At 48.8% G+C, this 16,643-nt stretch overlaps 1 protein-coding gene across 2 annotated transcripts in view; it reads left to right on the top strand.

Annotated features, from left to right (window-relative positions):
• The window catches only part of FLOT2 (flotillin 2), a 52,676-nt gene extending 36,104 nt beyond the window's left edge, over nt 1-16,572 (top strand). For both annotated transcript variants that reach the window (XM_044283805.1, XM_044283804.1), the window contains exons 4-11: nt 833-956; nt 2,289-2,407; nt 3,270-3,383; nt 3,482-3,601; nt 5,613-5,827; nt 6,307-6,490; nt 14,776-14,925; nt 16,319-16,572. In XM_044283805.1, coding sequence (XP_044139740.1) covers nt 833-956; nt 2,289-2,407; nt 3,270-3,383; nt 3,482-3,601; nt 5,613-5,827; nt 6,307-6,490; nt 14,776-14,925; nt 16,319-16,357 — 1,065 coding nt within the window. In that variant the 3' untranslated portion in view covers nt 16,358-16,572. The remainder of the gene's footprint in view (nt 1-832; nt 957-2,288; nt 2,408-3,269; nt 3,384-3,481; nt 3,602-5,612; nt 5,828-6,306; nt 6,491-14,775; nt 14,926-16,318) is intronic.
• Nucleotides 16,573-16,643: the final 71 nt, after the last annotated feature.

Raw genomic sequence — 16,643 nt, 5'->3', positions numbered from 1 at the left:
ACGAGTGCTGTGACCACAATTGTTATACTATCCTCAGTATAGGTCATAAATATCAGATTGGCGGGGGTCCGACATTTGCCACCCCAGCTGATCAGCTGTATGAAGAGAAGACACGCGCGTGTCGTCTCCTGTCTCTCTTCCTGCTTGCCGCTGCTATGTTGACAGCGAGCAGGAAGAGCGACAGGAGACGTTATGGCGCGTGCCTTCTCTTCATGCAGCTGATCAGTGGGGGTGCCAGGTGTCGGACCCCCATCGATCGGATATAGATGACTTATCCTGAGGATAGGTCATCAATATTAAAAGCCTGGAAAACCACTTTAATGACCCAACTTGAGAATAGATGATCAGTATCAGGGGCCTGAAAAACCCATTTACACAGTAAATGGCTTTCAACCCTTCTCCTGTCCATGAACATTGCCAAAAGACTTTAAAACAAGTACATCACCATTATTTTTCCGTCTTTCTAAACCGGAAGAGATTTTTATTTATTTTTTCTGTTCTTCTGACTGATCAGAAGAACAGAAAAATAACTGTTACGTGAACTGTCCCTTACAACTACCTTGCATTATTTCTCTGTACTGACTGGTAGTTCCCTAGAGAAGAAGCTAGGCAGGACAGGTTCTCCTGCAGATCCTGCCCAGTGTTCATGTAATAAACATGGGAGTGATCTGTGTATATAAAATCCCCATAGATATAAAAATAATTTTATTTAAAGGGATAACATTGAATAGTGATCTAACATATACGTAATTGTTTAGTCTTATCCGGTTTCTATTTCTTATATGGCAGTTTTAAATATATATTTTATTATATATATTTTTTTTTCCTGTAGGTGAAAATCATGACTGACCGCGAACTTTTAGCTGTGGCTTGTGAGCAGTTTCTTGGAAAAAATGTCCATGAGATTAAGAATGTTGTCCTGCAAACCCTGGAAGGCCATTTGCGATCTATTCTTGGTAAATAAATGCGTCAAATAGGTTTTTGTCTGTTTCTTGTTGTAGGAGGGGCTCAACTGAGTATTGTGAAACCATCCAAGTAAAAATGTATACATTTTGATCAAAATTGTTAAACCTACAAGAAATATGTCCCGTTAACACTGTGCAGTAGAAAACCATGTATTCACATGCAGTTTTTGAAGTGCGGTAATGATGCATCTGCCTAATGCATCATTATTGCCCAGTGTGGATGTACCCTTAAAGGGACACTGCCATCATTTTTTTTTTTTCTCACATAATAAAAACCTGTGAAGTCACTCCATGTATTCTACTTCCAGTCTTGAGTCTTTTAAAGGGCATCTCTCAGCAGATTTGCACCTAGGAAACTGGCTGACCTGTTACATGTGCGCTTGGCAGCTGAAGGCATCTCTGTTGGCCCCATGTTCATATGTGCCAGCATCGCTGAGAAAAATTGTGTTTTAATATATGCAAATGAGCCTCTAGGAGCAACGGGGGTGTTGCCGTTACACCTAGAGGCTCTGCCCTCTCTATGCAACTCCTGCGCCCTCTGCATTTTGACAGGACCAGGCAGTGAAAATGTCATCACACCGGCCCCTGTCAATCAAAGTGGAGAGGACATGACGGTGGCATTTTGCAGAAGACAGGGTCTCTTAAAGGGGTTATCCAACACTTTTATAATGACCTCCAAAATGCCCGGGACCCTCCTACATGTTATACTTACTCTGGCACCCACGTCGCTCCTGATCCCAGGGCGGCTGCTGCGCGGATCAAAACATCCAGTGGGTGAGCAGCCAGGAGCAAGCAGCGATGGGAACGAGCGTCCCAAACATCGTGGGTGATGAACAGTAAAAGATGTATTGAGTAGCCTCCACTTCTTAAAAAATGTGGTACTTCTAATTTCAGCTGACTTCTCAAAGGGTCCCTGAGTTGTCGGGAAAACTTCTGATATGTAATAGAGACATCAACATTTTTGATCAGTGGGGGTCTGAGCGCGAGTTATTCAATGATATGTGCTGGAGTCCGCTCCCTCTGTAACCGCTTCTCCATTGCCTGCGGCATGTAAGGGCATGCAGGACTTTTGTCTCCGCTCCAAAATCATTTTCTGAGCATAAACCTAACGGACCCCATTATAGTCTATGGGGTCCGTAGGCTCCGCTCGTCTGTTATGTGCCCAATCCGTCCTTTCCGTTCTCCTGCTCCTATAACGGAGCAGGAGAACGGAAAGGCTGAACGCTGGTGTGAACTCAGCCTTAGTGGTATTCCTTGCACTGTGTAGGCCTCTGTAATCTGTAGGTACTGTAGTCTGACTGCAGTGTGTGTCTTCTCATTCAGGTACACTTACAGTGGAACAAATTTATCAGGACAGGGATCAGTTTGCAAAGCTGGTTCGTGAAGTGGCAGCTCCTGATGTCGGCCGCATGGGTATTGAAATCCTAAGCTTTACCATTAAGGTAAGTGTCTAAATGGAATCTGTCACCACCATTATGCAGTTTTTTTTATAGCTCATTTTCTAATTAAATATTCCCTACCACTAGGAATTCATTGATAACCAGGCACAACACCTTATGGGCGAGCTCAACTGAATGTAAAGATTATTTTTTTTACTTGGGGCTCATGCACACGAGTGTATTTCCACAAAATACGGAATGCACACGGCCGGTATTCGTGTTTTTGCAGATCTGCAATTTACAGACCAAAAACATCCAGTGGTTGTGTGCATGAGCTCTTGGTGATCGGCTTCATTTTAGGAGAAGTGTTTGTGTTTTTTTTTTTTTTTTTTTTTAATTATGTGCAAATGAACAGGTAAGTGCACTGAGGGCGGGCCTATGCCACTCTGTGCACACTTGCTCCGCTTGCTTCCTCTACTAGCCTCTCCCTCTCCTAGATTGTGACAGGGCCAGGTTAAATGACTGTGCAGGAACCTGACCCTGTCGATCAAGAAGTAGACTAAGGGGCAGACAGTGGAAGCAGGAGGAGCCAGGGTGCACAGTTTGGTTTGAGCCCTCCTTCGGTGCACACAACTGCTCATTTGCTTATGGATTAAAAGTACTTTTGCTCCAGAATGAAGCAACAGATGAGTGAAAGGTATCATTACATTCAGATGTCCCCTTTACAAAAGTGACTTGTGTATGTAAATTTATTTTATCTCGGTTCATTACTTTGTGTAGTTCAATTTCCCCCCCTGCACAAAAGTGCCTCCTGTAAGAAATGGTACTTTGAGTCCTCCTTGCAATTGAATGCTGTCTGTATTTTGCATTTGCCTTATATCCCAATGCCTATGTAATTCCCATAATGCATGTTGTGCTCCTGCAGGACGTGTACGACAAGGTTGAGTATTTAAGCTCTCTGGGTAAGACTCAAACAGCTGTTGTGCGGAGAGATGCTGATATTGGCGTTGCAGAAGCAGAACGAGATGCAGGCATTAGGGTACGTAATCCACCAGAGGATTTGAAGTGCTTAAAATACTATATGTGGCTTTCTGGCCCTGCAGAGTAATTGAATTTGTTATTTCATTTGCCTAACAGGAGGCCATGGCCAAGAAAGAAATGCTTGATATCAAATATCTATCCGATACTAAAATGGCAGATTCCAAACGGGCGTTTGAACTGCAGAAAGCGGCCTTCAGCCAAGAAGTGAACACCAAGGTGAGCTGGAAAGGAGAGGGTGGGGGTATACTAAGCATGCCACTTGGCACGGTGTAAGACATTTTGTGGCCAATTTTCTTTTTTTATTATTGCATTGTACTCATTTTGAGCTAAAAATCACTTTTTCAATTGGTCTTTATTAAAAATATGGAGCCCTTTTTTCTATACAGAGCTGAGATGCTCTAGTAGCAGCCACTGGATTTTCTCTTTTTTTTTTTTCTGTCAGTTGGGGCGCTGACAATCTCTGCTCTCTGACATTATAAACACTCCTTATAACTCAGTTCTTATCTTACTGATAAGAAGTGTTTATGACCTCTCAGTAGTTTAGAGATAAGGTTTTATTAGATGACCCACACAAAGTTAAAGTACCAGTCACACAGTTAAAAAAAACTGTTAACCCTTTGGAACAGACTGGCTCGACATTTTTAATAAAGGCCAATTGAAAATAAAATTTTTAGCCAAAAATGAGTAAAATGCAATCAAACAAAAGAAGCTCTGCCTCCAGTGCACTTAAAGGAGCAGAATCTGGTAGAATACAAATTTATATTCGCGCTACTTCTGATAATTTAGTAATTTAGCATTGTCAAAACTGCTGAGACTCCCTTTACAAGTGGATTTTTGGTGAGTGTTTCCCTTTAAGGCCTCTTTCACACTTGCGTTGTCCGGATCCGGCGTGTACTCCACTTGCCGGAATTACACGCCGGATCCGGAAAAACGCAAGTGTACTGAAAGCATTTGAAGACGGATCCGGGACGCTATTAAAGTCCTGGTTGCCATAGTAGGAGCGGAGAGCGGGGGAGCGGTATACTTACAGTCCGCGCGGCTCCCGAGGGCGCTCCAGAATGACGTCAGAGCGCCCCATGCGCATGGATGACGTGCCATGCGATCACGTCATCCATGCGCGTGGGGCGCCCTGACGTCACTCTGGAGCGCCCCGGGAGCCGCACGGACGGTAAGTATGCTGCTCCCCCGCTCCCCACTACACTTTACCATGGCTGCCAGGACTTTAGCGTCCCGGCAGCCATGGTAACCATTCAGAAAAAGCTAAACGTCGGATCCGGCAATGCGCCGAAACAACGTTTAGCTTAAGTCCGGATCAATGCCTTTCAATGGGCATTAATTCCGGATCTGGCCTTGCGGCAAGTCTTCAGGATTTTTGGCCGGAGCAAAAAGCGCAGCATGCTGCGGTATTTTCTCCGGCCAAAAAACGTTCCGGAACTGAAGACCTCCTGATGCATCCTGAACGGATTTCACTCCATTCAGAATGCATTAGGATAAAACTGATCAGGATTCTTCCGGCATAGAGCCCCGACGACGGAACTCTATGCCGGAAGAAAATAACGCAGATGTGAAAGAGCCCTACATAACTAACCACACCCATTTTCAAAAGTGACGAGAGTGGCATAAAAAACGCAGTGTTTGCCTGCAAATGTGGCATGTGCCCAAAATTGTCACTGTGTAATGATAAACTGCCCTTTCCACAAGACTCAAGCAGTTTGACAGAAGGTTGACTATGTTACATAGACAAGATCTGCTTAACCTTGGTAACTTTGAGGCTGCCTGAGAGGTACTGAACCAGCTATATCACTGAGACAGACCAATTTATATTAGCCCCATGCAGACGACCGTATCGCTATTTCGGACTGATCCGCAAAATATGGGCCCCTTCCATGTGCTTTCCACATTTTTCTCTCGCCCATCATTAGAAATGGCTATTCTTCTCCGCTGTGCGGACCAGAATAGGACTGCAATTTGTGGACTGGACATACGAATGCTGCAGGCCCTCCACTAGGCATCCAGAGTGCAGGAAGTTTTCCTAGAGCCCATCATGGGCCGGATTCTCCTGCCAAGTTCTTTGTCTACATAAGACATTATTCCAGAGGGTGAGCACGTTATGTAGACAGATTAGTAAGTTTGTGAGCCAGCATTTGCTCTATAAAGTGTGTGCACACAGTGTATTGTATAGATAGTACTTAAACTATGCTGACTCCTTCATCCCTTCGCTGTGTAGAAAGCAGAAGCCCAGCTGGCCTACGAGTTGCAGGCAGCCAAGGAACAGCAGAAGATTCGACAAGAAGAAATTGAGATTGAAGTAGTGCAGCGGAAGAAACAGATTGATATTGAGGAGAAAGAAATAGTCCGCACGGACAAGGAGCTGATTGCCACTGTGAGGAGACCAGCAGAAGCCGAGGCTTACAGAATGCAGCAGATTGCCGAAGGAGAGAAGTGAGTGCCTATTTTACATATTGAATTTCTGTCTATACCCAACGTTGCAGCATCCAGAACCAGATTGTTGGGGCACAGAGACGCACATAAAGATTGTGTCTCATCACAACAGCCCTATTGTCACATATAGACATCACAAAGGGGGGATCTTCGACTCTGGAGTCGGGAGCTGCTAACCTAAAGATACTACTCTTCCACTGGACAACCCTACTCATCCATTCATTCATTTCAATGGCCCGCATATAATACAAAGTTTCCTCTGCAGCAGTCACAGCTTTCAGGACGTTATAACCGATTGCCAGCAATGTCTGATTTAACGTCCATGCAGCTTTTTTGCTGAAGTGTTGTCTTCAAGGGTTCACTTTCTGTCTGCCTGTTTTTTTGTTTTTTTTTAAGCATGCCATGTGGTAGGAGTGTAAGCTCTACCATTATTAATAGTTGGAATTGGTAGTTTTTGCTTAAATGTTTGATTTCCATAGGGTAAAGCAAGTGCTAATTGCTCAAGCAGAGGCTGAGAAAATCCGGAGAGTTGGAGAAGCAGAGGCTTCGGTTATTGAAGCTATTGGAAAAGCAGAAGCTGAGAGGATGAAGTTGAAAGCGGGTGCTTACCAACATTATGGAGAGGCAGCTAAAATGGCTCTCGTTTTGGAGTGTCTGCCTGAGGTAACCACTCACTTAATGAAGTCTCCTAAAGGTCATTTCACACTGGCAGATATTCTGCCTGGTAACAAGCGCTGATCGCCGATAATATTGTCGATTAGCGCTTGTTACCAGCAGTTTACTTGCTCCAGTTAACTTTAGTATAGGGAAGAATGATGCGTATTACGATCTTTCATCCCCAGACAGTTTACTGGCAATCAAACCATTTGCTTATTTTTGGGGTGATTGGCAGCATGTTTACACAGGGCAATAACTTGGAACAAATTTTGTTCTCAATCTTAGGTCTTGTAAAAGTCCCTAAAGGTTCCTATACACAGGCCAAGAATCTGTCAGATAATCGCTAATATAGGAACGCTCAATAGCGGTTGTCTGGCAGTGTAAAGGGACGAAACACTCGTTCATCAAGTAATAGATAATTTGTGCAGACACAACAATTGTTGTTTTCTGGCCATCTAAACACTCTCTGCTGCCGACAAGCAATGAGTCAGTATAGGGACGAGCGATGGCATTAGCGATTTGCTCCTCCCCATACTGTGGAGCAGATCACTGCGTGTAAATGCAGCGGTCTCCTCCACTGACTAGTAGGCATTTGCTGGGAGGGAATCGTTCCTTTCTGGCAATCCTCTGCTATTTTGTCCTGTCTAAAGGGACTTTAAGGCTGGTTTCACACGGGCGTTGCGGGAACATGCACAATTTTCCGCGCGAGTGCAAAACATTGTAATGCGTTTTGCACGCACGTGAGAAAAATCGGCATGTTTGGTACCTGAACTTCTTCACAGAAGTTCTGGTTTTTGGTTAGGTGTTGTGTAGATTGTATTATTTTCCCTTATAACATGGTTATAAGGGAAATAATAGCATTCTTAATACAGAATGCATAGTACAATAGGGCTGTAGGGGTTAAAAAATAAATAAAAATGTAACTCCCCTTAATCCACTTGTTAGCGCAGCCCGGCTTCTCTTCTGTCTTCTTTTTTGAGGAATAGGACCTTTTGATGACGTCACTGCGCTAATCACCGTTGGCTGCGCTAAGAAGTGGATTAAGGGGAGTTAAATTATTATTTCTCGCCCATTTTCCTTGGGGGACACAGACCTTGGGTATAGCTCAGCTCCCTAGGAGGCGTGACACTAAGTAAAACTGTTAAGCCCCTCCTCCATCAGCTATACCCTCAGCCTGGAGATAGAGGCTACCAGTTTTAGCTTAGTGTCCAAGGAGGCAAGACACTCCCTGCTACTGCAGGGCTGTTTTCTCCTTGTTATTTTTACTTTTTCTTCTAATTTTGTTATTTTATTTTTTCCTAGGGATACCAGAGACGCATTTGACCTCTCTGCTCTCCCGGGGTTGAGCTGCGCCAGTGCCAACTTATCTGCACTGCTGCCTCCCCCACAGAAGCAATAGGAGGATCTGGGCAGCAATGGCTCCCCTACATCCCGCCAGCGCAAGGGTCGCCCGCACGCCAAGCCCCTCTTCCAGCTTCCTGCCACTGCGGTGCCAGTGGCTGAAGGGGCGACCCTGCTGGAAAGGACTGAGGGTGAAGACGTCGCACGGTGAGATGGCTATTCCAGCCCATACCCCGTCCCTATCTGCAGCATCTACCCCTCTGGGTAAGGGGGGCACCCGTGGTCGCTCATTCTGAGCGCTCATCTGCAGGACAATGCAGCACAGCAGCATCCTCAGCACCCCCACGCTTTTCCCCCCCACGCTGCTATCTTTCTCCCCCCCCCCCTCCCCCTCATTCGGGGCTGACTCCATTTTTCTCTTCTTTCCCGCCGAGAACGGGGGGCGGGGCTTAGCGGTCCCGGCAGGGGGCGGGGCTTAGCGGTCCCAGCAGGGGGCGGGGCTTTCGAGCGTCATTTTGGGGGCGGAGCTACGTTCTCCTTCACAGGAGACATTTCAAGCGCTGGAGGGGGCGGAGCTTGTTCCCCGCGCTTTCTGCTGAGGTTTCCCGCGCTTCCTCACTCCTGACAGGAAGCTGGGACACGGTGGGGGACTCTAACCTCCTGTGTACATCGCTCGGCTTCTGTGGGCGCTCTCTGCTGCTCTCTGCTGCTCACTGCTGTTCACTGCTTCTCTGCTGCTGCTGATCTGGGCCATCTCCTGACGTTCTTCTGAGGCACTGGTAGGACAGTTAACCCTCTCCTAACCCTCCTGGTCATAGCTGCTATAACCCTTTGTGGTCTCTATATTAGAGTACAACCACACTTCAGCATGTCAGATCCCACAGGTGCCCCCAAACCCTGGTACCATGCCTGTACCGCCTGTAAGGAACTTTTTCCGCGTGGGCAATCTGAGCCGCATTGCCTTGCATGTCAGGCCCCGGTGCAGGGCCCGCTTCCCGCTGCGCCCCCCGGTGCCTCTGAACCCCCTGACTGGGCTAGGTCTCTGTCTCAGGCGGTGGAAAGCCTTACACACGTAGTGGGCCGTCTCGTGGATAGACCGCCTCTCCCGCAGGCTGCCACAATCCCTGTCGCACCCGCTGGGACTACCGTTTCTGCCGCCCCCACTGGTTCCCTGCCTCCCAGCGAATCTTCCAGGGCCCGGCATACTCAGAAACGTTCAAGGGTTGAGCGCACATCTTCTCCAGATGCTTCGCTCTCTCCGCCATGCGTGCGAGCTCAGTCAAGTCTATCCTCTCAAAGGGATACGCTTTCTGAGGGAGAACTGGCGGATTCGGACGTGGACATGGACTCAGAGCTTCCGTCCAAATTGGCGTCCGCGGTGGGGCATCTTGTCACTAGCATCCGTGATACCTTTCAGCTACACGATGACCCCCCCAGCTCTGAACAGGCCGGCGTGTCCTTTCTCCGCCCCAAACAGGCCTCCAAGGTTTTTCCCATACACGCTGATTTTTCTTCTGTGGTATCCAAGGCTTGGACTCGGCCTAACGTCCGCTTTATTACACCCAAAAAGCTGGACATTTGTTATCCCTTTCCAGCGGATTCTGTGACCACGTGGACATCCCCGCCTAAGGTTGATCCTCCCGTGGCTCGCCTGTCCAAAAGCACTACTATTCCTGTACAGGACAGATCTTCCCTCCAGTCTGTTGAGGACCGTCGTACGGAATCCCTCTCCAAGGCCATATTTACTGCCTCTGGTTCGGCCCTTAGACCGGTCTTTGCCTCCGCCTGGGTTGGCAAAGCGGTCTCTGAATGGGGTTTGCAACTGGAACGGGAGTTAGGGTCGGACGTCCCTGTTCAGGACCTCCGTTCCTTAGCCCAACTAATTGTTCAGGCCGGAAAATTCGTCTGTGAGGCCTCCCTTGATGCGGGTGCCCTCATTGCCCGTTCCTCTGCCCTGGCAGTTTCTGTCAGGAGGGAACTCTGGCTGAAGGTTTGGGCGGCGGACGCCGCTTCCAAACGCTCTTTGGCCGGCCTACCATTCACGGGTTCCCGCCTGTTCGGAACCCGTCTGGACGAACTTATATCAGAGGCCACGGGTGGGAAGAGTACTCACCTCCCCCAGTCCAGGCCAATGGGCGCCCCCCGTGGTCGCGCTGGTTCGTCCCGTTTTCGGTCCTTTCGCAAGCCCACCGGGTCTAGACCCGCGGCCAGTTCTTCTTCCTCTGGCCCAGCCCAGGATAGACGCAAGAAGCCGTTTTTTCGGACGCAACCTACCTGGCGCAAGTCCCAGCCTGCACGGGCTCCCACAGGCCAGCAGCCCTCTGCCTGAAGGTGCGCCCCCACCCACCCGGGTGGGGGGCCGCCTTCTCCTATTCAGGAACGTATGGCGGGCCCACATCTCAGACGCATGGGCGCTCGAGATTGTATCTTGCGGATACAAAATCGAATTTGCGTCCATTCCGCCAGACCGCTTCTTCCGATCCCGTCCTCCGCGAGATCCCGTACGAGTGGCCGCCTTCTTCGCGGCCATTCACTCTCTAATGGACAAGGGTGTCGTCGCCCCCGTGCCTCCGACGGAAAGGTTCAGGGGGTTCTACTCGAACCTCTTTGTGGTTCCCAAGAAGGAAGGCTCAGTGCGTCCGATCTTGGACCTAAAACGCCTGAACCGTTTTCTCCGACTGCAGAGATTCCGGATGGAGTCTCTCAGGTCTGCAGTGGCCTCCCTGGAAAGAGGGGATTTCATGGCCTCAATCGACATTCAGGATGCATACCTCCACGTTCCGGTTGCTCCATGTCATCACCGCTTCCTGCGCTTTGCGGTGGGGGACGATCACTTCCAATTCGTCGCCCTTCCCTTTGGTCTGGCGACTGCTCCTCGAGTGTTCACCAAGGTCCTGGCCCCTGTCTTGGCCCTTCTACGTTCAAGAAGTGTTTTTCTTCTCCCATACTTGGACGACATCCTGGTCAAGGCACCCTCCTTCTCTCAGACATCCCGCAGTGTGGAACTCACTCTGGAGACCCTGACGCGGTTCGGTTGGATTATCAACCACCCCAAATCTTCCCTTACCCCCTCCAGACGGCTGATCTTCCTGGGGATGCTCCTGGATACAGAGTTGGCGGAGGTCCGCCTTCCGTCGGACAAGCGTCTGGCCCTTCGCGGGTCGGTTCGCAGTCTCCTCCGTCATCACCGCCCTTCCCTCAGATCCAGCATGCGGTTGTTGGGAAAGATGGTTGCCTGTTTCGAAGCGGTGCCGTTCGCACAATTCCGGATTTCCGCACCTTTCAGAGGGCAATTCTGTCGGCCTGGGACAAATCACTGAGGAGTCTGGACAGGACCTTTCTTCTGCCTCCCCTGGCTCGAGCTTCCCTCGGCTGGTGGTTGCATATCCCTCTAAGGGGGAAGTCCTTCCTTCCACTGAACTGGCTGGTGATTACCACAGATGCCAGCTTACGGGGGTGGGGGGGGGGGTTTTCCCTCCCCGGTCCGTCCAGGGCGTTTGGTCTCTATCGGAGTCCAGACTTCCAATCAATATTCTGGAACTGAGGGCGATTCTTCTGTCCCTCAGACACTGGACCCATCTGCTGAGGGGCCACCCTGTTCGGATCCAATCGGACAATGCCACGGCTGTGGCATACATAAACCATCAGGGAGGCACTCGCAGCGCTGCAGCGATGCAAGAGGTGACCCTCATTCTCCTCTGGGCGGAGACGCACGTGCCGGCCTTATCTGCGATTTACATCCCGGGGGTGGACAACTGGGCGGCGGATTTCCTCAGCCGGTCCACCATCGACCCGGGAGAATGGTCCCTGCACCCAGAGGTGTTCGAAGCCCTTTGTCTTCGCTGGGGTCGCCCCGACGTGGACCTCATGGCCTCCAAATTCAACCACAAGGTCCCCCTATACCTGGCCAGGGCACGGGACCCGAAGGCATACGGCGCCGACGCGCTCGTCCTTCCGTGGCGCGAATTCTCCCTTCTGTACGTCTTTCCTCCTTTTCCCCTCCTGCCACGGGTTCTTCGGAGGATCGCGGCAGAGGGCGTCCCCGCGATTCTAATCGCCCCGGATTGGCCCCGCCGGTCTTGGTACGCCGACCTAATGTTGCTGTTGGCAGACGCACCGTGGCCACTGCCCTCCAGGGAAGACCTTCTCTCTCAGGGACCGATCTTCCACGAGCATTTAGGCTCGCTACGTTTGACGGCGTGGCTATTGAGACCGCCGTCTTAACGCGACGGGGTTTCTCCGTGGACGTAGTCCGCACCATGATCCGGGCTCGTAAGCCCGTATCCTCTAGGATCTACTATCGGGTTTGGAGGTCCTATCTGGGGTTCTGTGAGTCCCGGAGCATCCCACCTCTCCGGTTTTCTCTTCCCACAATCCTGTCCTTCCTCCAGTCGGGTCTGGACCTGGGGCTGTGCCTCAGTTCTCTGAAGGGTCAGATTTCGGCGCTGTCTATTCTTCTCCAGCGTCCCCTGGCCCCTCTAGGGCCAATTAAGACCTTTTTACAAGGGGTGGCTCACTCTGTTCCGCCGTACCGCCCTCCAGTTCCTTCCTGGGACCTGAATGTGGTGCTCTCGGCGCTCCAATCAGCCCCCTTCGAGCCTTTACGGGAGGTCTCCCTTCGCCTTCTGTCCTGCAAGGTCATCTTTCTTGTGGCCGTCACGTCTCTCCGACGGGTGTCGGAGTTAGCGGCTCTTTCTTGCTCCGAACCTTTCCTGATCTTCCACCAGGATAAGGTTGTGCTTCGGCCTGTCCCGACTTTCCTGCCAAAGGTGGTCTCCGCCTTTCACATCAATGAGGACATCGTCCTTCCGTCGCTCTGTCCCTCTCCTTCCCACCCCAGAGAACGGGAACTGCACCGTCTGGATGTGGTCAGGGCGTTGAGGATTTACTTGGAGGTCACCGGGTCCTTTCGGCGCACGGACTCCCTGTTTGTGGTTCCGGAGGGTTCGCGCAAAGGGTTGGCGGTCTCCAAGGTGGCTATTGCCCGTTTCATTAAACTGGCGGTGTCTGAGGCTTATCGAGCCAAGGGCAGACCTCCGCCTTTTGGCGTCACTGCTCATTCCACCAGAGCAGTCGGAGCTTCCTGGGCGCAGAGGCATCGGGCCTCGGCTGAACAGTTGTGCAAAGCAGCCACTTGGTCCTCTCTGCACACTTTCACAAAGTTCTATAGGGTGCATACGCATGCATCAGCGGATGCTGCGTTGGGCCGCCTGGTTTTGCAGGCAGCGGTTTCCTGATGCTCTGGTGGTGTTCCGCCTTGGGTTTGTGGTCCCTCCCTTCTTGGACTGCTCTTGAACGTCCCAAGGTCTGTGTCCCCCAAGGAAAATGGGCGAGAAAAGGAGATTTTTGTATAACTTACCAGTTAAATCTCTTTCTCGCTCTTCCTTGGGGGACACAGCACCCACCCTTCTGTGTTTGGTTACAGGGTTATGGTCTGGCGCCCCGTTGGGTTGCTGGCTGGTTGTTTCCGTTATTGGTTGTTATCCTTTCACTACTTGGACACGCAACTGGTAGCCTCTATCTCCAGGCTGAGGGTATAGCTGATGGAGGAGGGGCTTAACAGTTTTACTTAGTGTCACGCCTCCTAGGGAGCTGAGCTATACCCAAGGTCTGTGTCCCCCAAGGAAGAGCGAGAAAGAGATTTAACTGGTAAGTTATACAAAAATCTCCTTTTTTTAACCCCTCCAGCCCTATTGTACTATGCATTCTGTATTAAGAATGCTATTATTTTCCCTTATAACCGTGTTATAAGGGAAAATAATAATGATCGGGTCTCCATCCCGATCGTTCCCCTAGCAACCGTGCATGAAAATCGCCCTGCTTCCGCACTTGCTTGCGGATGCTTGCGATTTTTACGCAGTCCCATTCACTTCTATGGGACCTGGGTGAAAAACGCAGAATATAGAACATGCTGCGATTTTCATGCAACGCAAAAGTGATGCGTGAAAATCAACGATCATGTGCACAGCCCCATAGAAGTGAATGGGTCCGGATTCAGTGCGGGTGCAATGCGTGCACCTCACGCATTGCATCCGCGTGGAAATCTCGCCCGTGTGAAAGGGGCCTAAGACTGGCTTCACACAGTGTTCTTTTTTTTTTTTTTTTTAATCCAAAACGCTGCGGCCAGATGTTTAAAAGGGAACCCGTCATGCCATAGATCAGAAGAAACTGATCAGATTGATATTTAGTTAGTGGGAAAGATTCGGCAGTTCTTGGGGAAACCAGTGAAAAGTCCAAGTTTGTGACTGACAGACCTGTCCATGTGAGTGTACATCCAGATATAGCTGTCAGTCACCTGTTAGAACCCCTCCCCGGACACCTAAGTATAGAACGGGCAGAGATTTTAATGAATAAATTACAAGTTATACTTTTTCGACAAGACTATATATCAATCTGCTCAGCAACTCCTGCCCTCTTACTTAAAGGGGTATTCCAGTTGTGAGAAGTTATCCTTTACACAAAGAGAAGGGTATAACTATTAGATTGATGTAGGTCCTACCACTGGGACCCCAATTGATCACAGGAACGGTGACCCCGAACCCTGAAATGAATGAAACAGCAGATCGAGCATGCGCAGTGCAGCTCCATTCATCTCTAAGGGAGTTCTGGAAATAGACAAATGCTGACTGTCTCCCCCATAGAGATGAATGAAGCGGCAGAAAGCATGCCTGAACTGCTGCTCTGTTCATTTTGGAGTGTGCAAAGGGGTACATAGTCCCTGTTCTCGTGATCGGTAGGTGTCGCAGTGGCATGTTGGCGGATCAAACTGTGTCTTCATTGCGTTAGTGTCCCTTTTAGAGTCCATAGCAAATTATTAAAATGTTCACATAGTGCATATGGGAATCTCTCTTCTAACACCGCTAGATTCTGGAGTTTTAGCCATTCATTCTGACATTGCTTTATTCTGCACAGTTGTTGAAGTTCACTCTCCTTCTCCTCATTCCTCACAGATCGCTGCCAAAGTGTCTGCTCCTTTGGCCAAAGTGGATGAAATTGTCATTCTCAGTGGAGACAATAGTAAAATAACCGGCGAAATGAATCGTCTCTTGGCGGAAGTTCCTGCTTCGGTTCAGGCTCTCACTGGAGTAGATCTGATGAAGGTGAGCGGACTGCTGCACTCTACTAACAAAAACAGCACAAAATGCCATTTGGTAAATGGCATATACAGGTGGAATTACATGAGTGACTTTAGGCAGGTCATACTAGACCTTTTAGAAGGCACCATCTGGCAATAAATTTTAAATGTCAAAAAGCTGCATAATAGGGTTTTGTAGCATTTTGGCGTTATTTGTGCAAACTGTGCAACATTTAGCATTTTTACACCACTGTAGTTTTGAGAAGTAAATGGGAAAGTGTTCGTGTTCAGTCTCTAGAGATTAAGCCAGATTATGGGAACACAAACTCCTCACTTTAGCAATCTCTTTATGATAAGTCACCCCTTTTTTGAAAGTTGTGCTCCCTTCAAAGGTCCTGCACATTTTTCTATTGCAGAGTTTCCCTTTGCTTGGAATCTGGTGCAACACATATGATAAAACAAATAAAATAAAAAGTACTGTATGTCTCTTAGGGCTCATGCACATGGCCGTGCCCGTATTGCGGCCCACAAACAGCGGGTCTGCAATACACCGGCACCGGCCATGTGCACCCCAATGCACGGAACGGCCAACCAACGGCCGAGTGCATGAGTCCTTCTTTGGTATTGCTTAGGCACTTGATTTGCTTATGATGTTGGATGTCTCCTGGTTTCCACTGATGGTATCTTCTGACATGTCAGCGCAATTCTACCTAAAATTAACGCAGATTGACGATTACTTCCCCTACACCCCTAACTCTTCTCTGCTCTCCCATTTTCCTAGCTGAACAAGGGTTATTTTTAAAGAGGACCAGTGTCTGTTTTAGCAACTGCTTCTGAACCTTCTATTCTTATGACTGTTGTACAATTCCTTTATTATTCCTTCTAGAATTTATGTATTAATAGCAGTTTGCAATGAAAGTCAAGATGGGTGTTACTCGTTGGAAGGGTTTCCCTATAGTTGGACACTCACAGTTGGCAGTGATTGGATAGTGTCAGACTGTGCAGGAACACCCCCCTCAACTGGTAACACCCAGCTGGGCCTTCATTACAAGCTGCTATTAAAGGGCTTCTGTCATCAGGAACATGGTTATTAAACTGGTTGACTTTAGACATGTGCTAATATCAGCTGAAGCTAACAGTCTTTGTCCCTTCTTTCTGAGTGCCTCCGTTTTTGGCAAAATTAACTTTTATTTTATGCAAATGAGCCTCTAGGTGCAATGGGAGTGATGCTCTGTTCTCCCTCCTCTGGCCACGCCCTCATCATGTTGATTGACAGGGTGAAGCAGGATGATGTGAACAATCAATATGATGAGGGTATGGCCAGAGGAGGGAGAACAGCGCCTCTGAGTAGGGGATGATCCTGTATCCTATTGTTCTATACTTACACTTTTTGTATGTTTCTTTTTACCTTTCCACAGATCCCACTGATCCAGAAAGCCACAGGAATCATGGCATAGGGAAGAGTGCAAGTGGCCTGCCCTTCATTCACTTGAGCAAATGCCTTCAATGCTTCGGGACTCTGTTTTATACAGAAAAGACAGTTTCAGTTACATTTTTAAACATCTGGTGCCTTACAATTCAGGACCAGAACCACAAGTTGTCATATCATTTAAGTATTTAGGTTCTTTTTTTTTTTTTTTTTTTTTGTCAAAATATTATTTTTTTAGCAGAATCATTTTATGTGTTGTTGTGGTGATTTACTTTGTTTCTATACAATCAGTTTGCTCGGCAGAGTTCAGGTAT

This window comes from Bufo gargarizans, chromosome 3 (assembly GCF_014858855.1).
Source record: "Bufo gargarizans isolate SCDJY-AF-19 chromosome 3, ASM1485885v1, whole genome shotgun sequence".
NCBI classification, from domain to species: Eukaryota; Metazoa; Chordata; class Amphibia; order Anura; family Bufonidae; genus Bufo; species Bufo gargarizans.
This window is presented reverse-complemented; position numbering and strand designations above follow the sequence as displayed.